General features: G+C 34.6%; 2 protein-coding genes across 2 annotated transcripts; one reads left to right on the forward strand and one right to left on the reverse strand.

Moving 5' to 3' along the window:
* The first annotated feature begins 1,258 nt into the window (after nucleotides 1-1,258).
* Nucleotides 1,259-6,854, forward strand: LOC132068327 (protein DA1-related 2). Its single transcript, XM_059461900.1, has 12 exons — nucleotides 1,259-1,412; nucleotides 1,928-2,082; nucleotides 3,124-3,211; nucleotides 3,357-3,486; nucleotides 3,865-3,985; nucleotides 4,144-4,227; nucleotides 4,392-4,511; nucleotides 4,605-4,817; nucleotides 5,076-5,138; nucleotides 5,252-5,367; nucleotides 6,053-6,111; nucleotides 6,242-6,854. The coding sequence occupies exons 1-12, from the start codon at nucleotides 1,367-1,369 to the stop codon at nucleotides 6,562-6,564; spliced, it is 1,518 nt and encodes a 505-aa protein (XP_059317883.1). The 5' UTR covers nucleotides 1,259-1,366; the 3' UTR covers nucleotides 6,565-6,854.
* Nucleotides 6,855-7,033: 179 nt separating this feature from the next.
* LOC132068328 (ras-related protein Rab2BV-like) lies at nucleotides 7,034-9,680 on the reverse strand. Its single transcript, XM_059461901.1, has 3 exons — nucleotides 9,528-9,680; nucleotides 9,163-9,357; nucleotides 7,034-7,915 (listed from the first exon to the last, which is right to left on the reverse strand). Exons 2-3 carry the CDS (start codon nucleotides 9,325-9,327, stop codon nucleotides 7,436-7,438), a joined length of 645 nt encoding a protein of 214 aa, XP_059317884.1. The 5' UTR covers nucleotides 9,328-9,357; nucleotides 9,528-9,680; the 3' UTR covers nucleotides 7,034-7,435.
* Nucleotides 9,681-12,573: the final 2,893 nt, after the last annotated feature.

Below are 12,573 nucleotides of genomic sequence, written 5' to 3' on the forward strand. Positions count from 1 at the left end.
TTTGGCTTTTCATCCGATAATTAATTATATTAAGACTCAACTATTTCAGACTCATGCTTAAAATCCATTTAAAAGGAAAACGCTCCCCGCTAGAATTTGTAGAAGGGTCTCGCCTCTGCTGCTTCTAGACACACAACATTAGTAGATTACTGTGACTTGTGAGCAAAGTCCGTTTTCTGGTTAATGGAGATTCACATTCATTTTCATGGTGTTTATGTTTATATTTGATCCAAAACGTATGCTTCTACATGAACTCATTCTGCAGTTATACTAGTCAAGCAGTTTCTTCCTTTTCAAGTCATTTTTTCAAATGAAATACTCATCTTATTGCTAATTTTGGTCGAAGCATCCAAGTCTAGCTTTATAAACCTTTTAAGTTTTCCATTTCTTTTGGCTAAATAAAAATTAATGAGATTTAACTTTATATCTTGTATATCACGGTAACACTTTTATGCTATGTTATCCAGATTTTAAACTAATATACAGTTTATTTTTTTAGTTTATGTTAGTACTTATTGAATCGAGCGGATCTAGCATTTAACTCTAGCCTGGTTGACCTTTAAATTTTTAACGTTCAACTATTATATTTCTAAACTACGGGTTCATATCTACTATTTATTATAATTTTAGTAAATTTTTACACATAATTATATACTCCGCATCAAAAGTTTACGGTTATTAATTGAACCACAATTACTGATCTTTATCCTCTTGCCATGAATAATATATCCCCCTTCTATATGTGATACGTTATCAAGATTATAGTCCTACTTTTGATATTAGTTTTATCTAATACCCCCAATCAAACATGAAATAAATTTAATCCTAAATTCTAAACTGGAATAACCCACCTAATCCCTCCAACCAAACGACCCCTAGCGTATAAAAGTTAAATGAAAATAGTGAAATCTTAGGGGACTTTGATGTAGTTTATAAGAAAAACAAGCCCCATTTATGAAAAGAACTTCCTTTTTCCCCCGGCAAACGACCTTTCAAAAAATTCAATCAAGAATGTTAACAGAATTTTGGTATAACTTATTAGTTCTTTGAAACTTCACTAACACACAGCCTCCAATTTGTCAGCCATCCAAAATTGCAGCTGCCATTTTACACCTTTCCATCACAATCCTTCTCAGCAGATTCCCAAAATTTCCTCTTTCTCTTCAAGCTAAGAATCTAAGAATCTTTCTCTCTCTCACTAACAAAATATTCTCATAAAAAACTTAGTCTTTATACATGATGCCATGGTTCCATTCTTTTCTCTCCTCACCCTTCTTTCTCATTCCCATTTTGTCCTTGTCATTTTTAAGCCACCCTTTTCAAATCTTGAAAATTCTCACAATATTTCTTCTTCTTCTATACAATTATGTCTTCTTCAAGTGTCAACCATATATCTCAGCCTTGCATATATGGTAATGTTCTAAGGACTTCAAAGATTGAGTTTTTTTTTGCTATTTAAAGAGTACCCTTTTGAGTTTTTTGTATTTAAGGACTTCAAATTTTGATTTTTTTTGCAATTGAAAGAGTAAGGACTTGTAGTATTGGACTTCAAAGATTTTTTGCAATTTAAAGAGTACCCTTTTGAGTATTTTGTTTTAAGGACTTCAAAGATTGAATCTTTTTGCAATTGAAAGAGTACCCTTTTGAGTATTTTGTTTTAAGGACTTCAAAGATTGAATCTTTTTGCAATTGAAAGAGTACCCTTTTGAGTGTTTTGTAGTATTAAGGACTTCAAAGATTGAATCTTTTTGCAATTTAAAGAGTACCCTTTTGAGAATTTTTCATGAAGCTTGATTTAATTTTGTCAAAAAGTTGGTTTTTTTGGTTGATATTTTGTGGGGTTAGTATTTTTCATGAAGATTGGTTTAGTTATGTGAAAAAAGTTGTCTTTTTTGGTTGATATTTTTTTGTGGGGTTGTTCAAGCAGGTCACTTTGTTTCTTCAACTACTGAGAGAAAGTCAAGGTTAATGAAGTGGTTAAGTAAAGTTTTCAAGGGTGGGTCAAGTAATAGTAGGGGACAGCAACAGCCACAGTTTCTTGGAGATGAAAATATGAGTTGGAGAGCTCCAGCTAGATCAATGGTGATTCTTTTACTCTTTTCTTTTTTGACACAATTTTTTGTTTGATGTCTATGATAGACCCTTTTAATGTCTCTCTCATTTTGGTATCTGCAGTGTCAATATATGTTATTTAGAAGAATTAACCTAAATAACCGTTCACGCAAACACTTAAACTAAAAATAGTCGGCAGATGTATAACATACGTATAATTCATGTATAATATATGTATGACCGTTTATTATAGGAAACTCAATAAAAGAGTGAAGAAAAGAGTAAAAGGGTGATTTTTGAGAATTATAGATTTTCTGCAGCTTGTTATGCACATGATCCACTTGAAATTCTATGCTGCCTTTAACAAAGTAACTACTTTTATGGGAGGTAATTTTGCTTTGTAGGGACAAAAAAAAAAAGTAGTAGCAAAACTTTTTTTTTTTTTAGGTAGTTTTTCTTGTTTGTCTTTTTTTTTTTTTTTTTTTTTTTTTTTTTTTTTCAAGGGAGGGGAGAAAGAAGTTGGTGATGTCTGAATTCTTATGCTTTAATTTGTTTCTGTAGTTCATGTTCTGCAGAGATGAAAATGATGACTAACATAATTTTCTTAGAGGATAAATTGGATTATTGGGAAAAGAATAAGCTCTTCATTAGCAATGTTATTAAAATGTTTTTATTCAGGGGTATCAACAGAAGTCTCAACCACCCTTACTGTTTCTCTTTATTTTGGGGAGGGATTATAGGTTTAGTCTCCTCAAGAAGCTTCATTTATGCCCTTCTGAATAGGATTCTATATATCCTGAAATGTGAAACAGTATAAGAAATTATTCTGAGATAATAATATTTTTTTCTATAGTTGACATCCTAGTTTTTAGACAAAATTATCCCTTATCTATGGGAGTAGGTCTATTTTGGTCATTCAAATATTACCTTGAGCGTCTTTAATCCTAACTATCAGCAAATAACTAATGACTACCTTTTTTCTCCTAAACTTAACTTTGTCTTATTTCTTTCACTTGAACTTGAGATCTCCTTCAACTGAATGTTCTCTCAACACATTTAAAATTTCATCAGGATGATAATTCTAGGACCAGTAAGGAGAAAGAGGAACTAGACCGTGCTATTGAGCTCTCTCTTGCTGAAGATTCGAAAAAGCCAAAAGGTAATTATATTTCATTCAGGATATTTTCAAAATTGTGAAGCTAAAATTGTACCTCATTCAGTTTTCTCTTGCATTTAGCATTCCATTTTCCAAACTTTGATTTCACTCTTTTGAGGAAGAGTATAAAAGGTTTATCTTCTCTCAGGATACAAATGGAGGACTGATCAAGATGAAGATCTAGCAAGATCATTTCAAAATAATTCGAATTCATCCTCATATCCTCCTAATTATGCTCCTTCATATGCTCCTTGGGAATATAATCCCAGTAGTTACAGGTAATTAGTTTTGTGTTTCCAGGATTAATGTTGAGATATCAAATTATACATTGTCTCAGCTGAAATTTAAGTAGTTCTAGCATTTCACATTGTTATCTGTTTAATGCATCACTCTATATATGCAAGAAGAAATTCTCTTCATTGTCTGTATGTAATACTTCCTTAATTGTAAGGTTTTGAAGGACCATCCCTTGCTTTCTGGTAGTAAACTAGTTCTTGTAAAGCCAAACATCTAGTTAACAAACAGGTTGAGTAGATTATTAACGATGTGTGTTTTTTTGTGTGTGTGAACACACACTTTTCTTGATTATTAATACTATGCCAGATTGTTATTTCTCGATTAAGAGAGAACTTATGTGCATATATAAATATTTGCAGAAAATGTAGTGGCTGCTATAAGGATATCGTCTCTGGCAATTATTTGGGATGCATGGGAACTTTCTTTCATCCAGAATGTTTTCTTTGTCGTGCTTGTGGTGTCCCAATTACTGAATATGAGGTACATTTTTGTCCTTGCTGTTGCTGTCATTTTTCCAACACTAAACCCCTTTGCCAAATATGAAAATAAAAAATAAGATCAATGAAGTGCAATTTTCATATAAATTGAATACTTTCAAATGTTTTGACATGTTAGCTCATTGGTTTCGTTGATTCAAGTTTTCTCTGTCAGGGAACAATACATATCATAAGTCATGCTTCAAGGAAATGAATTATCCCAAATGTGAAGTCTGCCATCAATTTGTAAGGACATACTGCTTCTGTTTTTGACCTTTTCTTTTCTGGTTGTTATTTAATAGAACTCCAACTTATGGTTCATAGTTCTATACTGAGGTCATTTTTTCTATTTAGGCCCCTGTAATATCTTTTACAGTCCCTCTAGTTATGACCTACCATTCACATTGCAGATCCCAACAAATGGAGCTGGCTTGATAGAGTACAGGTGCCACCCATTTTGGTCTCAGAAATATTGCCCTGCACATGAGAATGACGGCACCAAAAGGTGCTGTAGTTGTGAACGTCTCGAGGTATGGATGTCAGCTGAACTAAACATGTTGGATCACTTTTCAAGTTTTCATCAACTCATGACATTCTCGTTTATTGTCTTTATATTCTTGAAGTCACGGAATGCAAGATATATGTCCCTTGGAGATGGTCGGAGCTTATGCTTAGAATGCATGGAATCTGCAGTCATGGATACTGGGGACTGCCAGCCACTTTACCATTCCATCAGAGACTATTACGAAGGCATGAACATGAAAATCGATCAAGAAGTTCCTATGCTTCTGGTCGAAAGACATGCCCTTAACGAGGCCATTGAAGGAGAGAAACATGTAAGAATGATTTCTGCCTATAGTTTTTTGGGCTTTTCCATTTTTGGCTTGTCAGCAGAAATTAATTACGGACGCTAGCCAAAATATACATAACATATACACCAATTATGTATATAATATGTATATTTCTACTTAATATACAAAACCTATACATTTGCGGGCTTTTATTCTTTTGAGCGGTCCAAAAATGTAATTATCCCTATTTTGTTTTTTCTGTCCTTTTGTTTGGGAAGATTACTAACTTGACAACTCTTTTAGGGTCTCCATCATATGCCCGAAACCAGAGGTCTATGCCTATCAGAAGAGCAGACAGTCACCAGTGTAAGATCTTTAGTAACTTGAATGATTTTCCATAGTAGACTAGCTTAAACGTGTCTTCACGACCTTTTAGTGGAACATGTGATGGTTCCATGACAATTTGTTTAACAATGCAGATACTCAGAAGGCCAAGAATAGGTGTTCGTGGACTAATAGGAATCAGAACACATCCTCAGAAGCTAATTAGAAGATGTGAAGTTACAGCTATCCTAGTAATATACGGCCTCCCAAGGTAACTTCTTTGTTTTCCTTGATTCTTTCAGTTTCTTTTAGCGTCATGGTGAAAATGAAAACCAATATGTGGCATGTGGTGCTCCACACACTCCCTGAGAAAAAGAAAAGGAGGAGAAAAAAAAATCCATATAGGCGATACCATTGCTTGTTACTAAATTTTAGTCATGTTGGTACGTTAAATTAAGGTTGAATGTTTGTCAGGAGTCTTTATAGAGAACTTGTAGTGCTAGAGAATCTAAGATTTTAAATATTGGACAGAGATGAATTTCAAATGAGCGACATGGATAGTGAGGATTCATATAGCAGACACCAACTAGCTTGAGATTGAGGGATAGTTATTGAAATAAGAACTTTTTATGACGTATTTAAGATGTGCTTTGACATGTCAGCCAGTTATTATCCTTTTAGAGACGTTCAACCAGTGGAAAAGTATGGTTGATCTATATTTTAAATCCAAGTAAGTAAGATATGCTTTGGCATGAAACCAACTTATTTTCTTCGACTTTGAAGCAGAGGGAAACTAAAGTTGATGTACATTTTAGAAAAAATCACTGTTATTTTCCTGTTCCCGGATCTTTCTTGTGACCATAGTACTGTATGGTATGTTTGCACCATCAATTAACAATCAAGATGCTTCCTAGAAGATTATGGCAAATAGGTTTACCAAATCTTTTTGTATGCAGATTACTTACTGGTGCCATTCTTGCTCATGAACTGATGCATGCCTGGTTACGTCTAAAAGGTAAAATTCTATACTTCCTTTCAACTTTGTCAGTCTGGAGCGAACTTTAAAAACACGAACAATCGTCAAGGAAAGAAATATAGCTGGATGTTTCATCATCAGAACTTCATTATACTTTTGTAATTTGCAGGATACCGTAATCTCAGCCCTGAGGTAGAAGAAGGAATCTGCCAAGTGCTTTCCCACATGTGGCTTGAATCAGAGGTAATGTCTGGATCTAGAAATATGCCGTCCACATCAACAGCTTCATCCTCATCTACGTGGTCATCATCCAAGAAAGGCGGAAAATCTCAAGCCGAGAGTAAACTAGGCGAGTTTTTCATGCACCAGATTGTCCATGATGCTTCTCCAGCATATGGTGGAGGATTTAGAGCTGCTTATGCAGCTCTGAATAAGTATGGTTTACGAAGTACATTGGAACACATTCGCTTGACAGGAAGTTTTCCTTTATGATGCGTTCATTGTGACTTCTTTGGCCTCGTGTGTTCATAGATGATTTAATTTCCTCTGCTGTTGTGTCATGTTAGAGGTCATTGATGAGGAAATGAGGTGATCATGCAGAGCTGGTTTAGCTACCCTTATTTTTTTCGGGGTCCTACCGGGGATACTGATGGAATACAATTCGAATCCTACAAATAAGACTACATATTTTGCAATTAAACCGAAATATAGAAATTCTGTCTTGTATTGGAGACTATCATTTCAAAGGCAATAAAGATCAGATATTTGAATGACTCCAGGAACATTCCCTTCTTCATGAAAATATTGTTCTAAATGAACACCAACTCAATCTCGACAAAAAAAGGAAGAGCAATTCATAAAATGCTGAGCCTCTAAGTCATAGTGTTAGTCCAGTAATGAGATGTGGAATGAGAAGGAAACACATTGAGACTGTTAAATACATCAGATCTTTCAAATACATTGCAACGGATGGGGCTGTTCCTCTCTTAATCAGATGTATCGGGTTCGAGCTTTGGGTATGAAAAAATCCTTGATAGGGAGCGCTTCCCCAGAATGGACCCTACGCAGAGCGTATCTGGATTAGTCGGGCTCCAATGCGGGTACCGGACACCGGGTGGGAAACAAAAATAAATAAATAGTGTCTTTCAACTACAAGAATTTCACATCATGCAAAATTCATATTTCTTTCAACAAAGTAATAAGAATGCCAAGAAATTAAAAGTATTACAATATTTTCACCTCAACTTGTATTAGATTACAACATTTTAAGTAATCTACAGTATCTATCATTTTCCAGTATAAACTCTGACAAACCAAAAATCTTATATTCTGGCATAAAATTTCACAACATTTTTTCACCGTTTCAATTAGAACAACATGGTCTCCTGTTATTATTACCAGAATACTCTCCAACATTAATAGCAGTGCCTTGACCAGGAATGGCAGCTGCTTCTTGAGCAGCCAGAGCTTTCCTACTTATGATCTGATAAATGTCCAATAAAATCGTCTGGAACGCCTTTTCGACGTTGTATGCCTCAAGAGCAGACGTCTCGAGGAACGACAGCCCTTCTTTCTCAGCCAGTCCCCGAGCATCTTGCTCGGAGATGGCTCGAAGGTGGTTCAAATCCGACTTATTTCCAGCCAACATTATGACAATGTTGGAATCCGCATGGTCCCTTAGCTCGCGGAGCCAACGTGTCACGTTTTCGAATGTTTGTCTTTTTGTTATGTCATAGACTAAAAGTGCACCAACAGCTCCTCTGTAATAAGCACTCGTTATTGCCCTGTACCTTTCTTGACCAGCAGTGTCCCATATTTGTGCCTTTACCGTCTTGCCCTCTACCTATATACACCATGCAGCCAAAGTACAGACGTGCGGATTAGTGGCAGAGTCAAGATTTTCACTATGAGGAGTCAAAATATTTAAAGACAAAAACACAGAAAAGGGTAGAAATTCAACATATAGTATATCTACATAGTGTAATTTTTCAGTTGACACTTCTTGGACAAGGATGGCTTCGCCATTGAGATGGATTATTTATAAAGAATTTTCAATTCTATGCACAGATTCTGAGAAAACTATTTGCACAATAAGGCGGCTTAAAAGGCAGTTACAAAAAACCTTTAATAGTTGGTATTGATTGGGATCTTAGAACAAATGGTAAGTTACTCTGTTATAACATGTTAGAGCTACAAATGATAGGGTAAACAATACATCCTTAGAGAGGATTTGAACTTTATCTCCTAATTAATCATGGTATGTTAATTGTGAGATAAAAAAAGCAAGTCATTTGAGAATTCAAATCATGAATCTATGCCCTAAACACTAGTCAAAGAAATCATATGGATATTCCCTAAAAGAAGGATGGGCGAATCCACCATTTTAGGAGTTCGATAGAATTAAGTAGCTTTGGTCCAAACTAGTATGTGTTAAGAAATTCATTTAATATGTAACAAAATAATCTATTCAAAACCTAGTATGGCAAAAGGGTTATGTTCAAAGGGATCCAGTGCTCAACTACAGACTCCTCCCGGAATTGCGTTATCCGAGGGATGCAAAACATATAAATTTAAAATCATGGATTTGCCTCTCTGAACGTAATTGCAAGGTCAAATGAAAAGAGAAACATCCCAATGATGAAGATTGATCCAAAAGAGGCTGATAATTATATTCCTAGGTTTTTTTCAGATGCAATAATCTGTTGTTGTGGGCTACCTATAAATTTATATCTCTGCATTTTGTAAAGGAATTTATGATCCACCAGTACTTCTAAGGTGGGAAGAAAGGACTTAAAAAGTTTGTCACCTTTAAGGTGGGAAGAAAGGACTTAAAAAGAAACTACTACACCATTTGTTAATGTGTCACATTTCACTGGGAAGAGGACATATATAACAACATTACTAATTATAACTATCATCCTTGTCTCGTCTCATGCTGCCAAAATTTTATTACTTCCATTTTGTTGCAGAAATAAACAAGAAACTGAAAAAAGGAAATCAACCACATTCTATAATTCGAGCTAATTTTGGACAAATTGTGATCATGTCACACATGCAAATTCATAAAAGCAAGATAAATTTAATTATTACCTGAAGGGTCCTTGTTGCAAATTCAACGCCAATGGTGGACTTAGACTCCAAACAAAATTCATTTCGAGTAAACCTAGAAAGTATGTTAGATTTTCCAACACCTGAATCTCCAATCAAAACAATCTTGAATAAGTAATCATATTCATGATCCACCTTATATGCCATTTCCACTTCTCTTTACGTATCAATATTGACCTATACCAATGCAAAAAAAAAAAAAAAGTCCAAATCTAAATCAAATAGTATTAGAACAAGAGAGCCATCATTACTATCATCATAAACAACCATCAAGATTAAAAATCAATATTTCTAGCAAATGTTTAAGAATAAAGAAGAGACCATAAAAGGAAAAAAAGAAAATTTACCATTAATGGTCAAAACCTGAGAAATGGGAAGGGCATTTGGCTTTGGCTAAGACATGATAAAAAGTTTTTGCAAATTGTTTTGAAATTTTTGAAGTCACAGAAGATAAGCGAACAAACAGGAATTTGAATGGTTATGTATATGACCAAATTATAAATGTCTTCCACGTCATATCTGTCTTGAGGGCTCAAATCATTTAATTTTTGTTTGTATAAATCGACAAGTGTAGCACCTGGTGCTGGTTGTTCCATAGCATAATTTTATTTCAATCTTCGCTAAAACTTTGGAGTTATATCATTCTTTTATAGTAATGGTGAGTTCGGTCAGTTTGATCATGCTTCGACTATTTTACTGGATACGTGTTAGGTTGCTACCTCCCATTAACACAGATATTGAGTAGTTCTGTCCATCACAATTTAGCTAAATAACAAAAAATTACCTAATGTTTTCTTTGTATCTCTTGAGATTTGAATCATGTGGCCTAGGTGTCAAGCGGAGGTGGATTTAGAGTTTGAAGGTTTCGGGTGCCACACTAGATAAACGGGTGAGTTTGTTCAGTTTTGTGCTTCGATTCTGATGGATCTTTTTGATTTATATAGATAAGTTGATCGAATATGAAAATTTATTTAGTTATGTTCTCTTTTAAGATATCATGTGATTAGAGATTCCTAAGTTATCCAACTTTTTTTTGCACAGATAAAAGGCCTTATTCTCTATATTTTTGAGAAATAAATAGGTTTTCTACATTAGAAATCTGAACCTGTAAAAATCATCTATTATCATTACCTCAATATATACATACTCCTTCGCATATTGTGTGTTGGTGCGGATATATAGTTAAGAATAAAGGATTGTAGCCTCTTCGGTACATTTTCTTAATTTGGCTCGGACCTTGGTCAAAGATCGAAATAACCCTTTAATTTTGAAAACTATAATATAATCAACATATAAAAAACAACAACAACAAACAACAACAACATAGCCAGTGTAATATAATCAAAGTACATCATTTTTAATTTTTTTTTTTTTATAAAATTTATATTTTACGATTCAAACATATTTTATATTAACAACAACAATATACTCAGTGTAATATAATCAATGTATATCACTTTTAAAATTTAAACTTTTTCTAAATCTATATTTTGGGATTCAAACATATTTTATTAATATTAATGTATTTTTTCTAAAACTCAGTATTCATTGAGACTAGTATTTAAAGAAAGAGGAATTTAAAAAAGTCAAAATTTAATAAAACAGATAAAAGAGACAACTAGGATTGATAAAGAGTAGCTAAGTCAAGAGAAATTAAAGAAAAAGAAAAATTAAAAAAGAATAGAACTGAAGTGAGGACATCTCCACCCCCCAAAAAAAACAAAAAAGTCAACTAGGATTAATAAGAAATTAAAGGAAAAAAATAAACAAAAAGAATAGAACTGAAGTCAGAAAGCAAAAAAGCGAAATATGTACTTGGAGAAAGTAAAAGAGCAAAGTCTGGCAAACAAGAATCGAACTCAGTCCCTCGAGCTAAGCATTTCACTCTTTTGCCAGTGGCACTAGACGTCCTGTTTTCATTCCGAGTGGCACGTTTGATATGTAAACACTTTTTTAAACATATAACATATACACAGAGACTTTCAAACAAATGCTACAACAACATCAAATATTTTCTCTGCAACTATCGAAAACCAGGTAACAAATGACTTGTGTGAGCTGACAGGATACACAACAGGAAAGCTTCCATTTAGGTATCTTGGAATACCAATATCACCCAAGAAGCTGTCTACAGTAGAGTGTGAGATACGTGAACAAGATGGTGTGCAGAGTAAAAACTTGGGGTTCAAAACACCTCTCATATGCAGCGAGAGTCCAGTTGGTTAACTTAGTGTTGATCCATATCCACACCTACTGGGCTTCCATGTTTATCCTACCCAGGAAAGTGATGAAATAATTTGTGGCCTTATGTAGATACTTCTTATGGTGTGGTCAGGTTATTACTATTAAGTCACCTCTAATAGCCTGGGAGTTAGTCTGCAGATCCAAGAAGCGAGGGGGGCGGGGGCGCTTGGAATTACTGATTGTATAGTCTGGAATGAAGCTGCAATAAGTATGTATTGAACATTGCCAATAAAACTGATAATCTTTGGGTGAAATAGATGAGCCATATATATTAAAGGGGTAAGATTGGTGGCAATACAAAGTCCCACAAGATAGTTGCAGGCACTGGAAGAAACTGTGTGGAATTAGGGATAAATTCATGACTAGTTATGTGCAAGATGGATGGATTACTAGCTCAGGAAAGTACACCATAAAAAGTGGATGTCAATTGAGGAAAGGGGTTGGAGCAGACTACTGGAGGGGGTATGGAACATGACTAGTGTCCCAAACATTGCTTTATCAGCTGGTTAGCAATGCAACAACAGGATGCAGATAAGAGATAGACTAGCAAAGACAAGGCATATGTTAGGATGATAAATGTCTATTATGTGGCAATGTGACTGAGTCACTTGAGCACATGTACTTTTGAGTGTATATTCTCCAAGGCTTACCCAAAGGAGGTGCTGCACTGGCTACAATTACAGATGCAGAACCAGAGAATTCAAAGTGTTTGGATTAGAGAGGCAAGAAGGGCAAAAGGAAGAGTCAGCAGAGCTTTCCTATGGGTAGTTCTAGCAGCATTGATATATTATATATGGGAGGCCAGAAATGAAGCACTACGGAACCACAAAGTACCGCGACCTCTAGTGATAAGCAAGCAAGTCATGGTGGAAAGCAAACACAGGATTTTGGAATACATTTATAGGAAGCCAAATTGTAAAGATAGAACTTGGATAAAAGACATACTGAAGAGAGGAGAAGTATAGGTGAGAACTGAGTAGGAGTAGTTAGCAGTACCAACACATACTTTATTTTTGTTACACCTCGGAAATTTTATGTCGTGGAGTCGTAAATAGAGTAACGCAAGCTTAAGACGAACATGAAGCTCTTACGACTATAAAAGGGTATTTCGCAACCTTAAAGTATATACGGTAAGATTTTTAAGTTATA

The sequence above is a fragment of the Lycium ferocissimum genome, chromosome 8 (assembly GCF_029784015.1).
Source record: "Lycium ferocissimum isolate CSIRO_LF1 chromosome 8, AGI_CSIRO_Lferr_CH_V1, whole genome shotgun sequence".
NCBI classification, from domain to species: Eukaryota; Viridiplantae; Streptophyta; class Magnoliopsida; order Solanales; family Solanaceae; genus Lycium; species Lycium ferocissimum.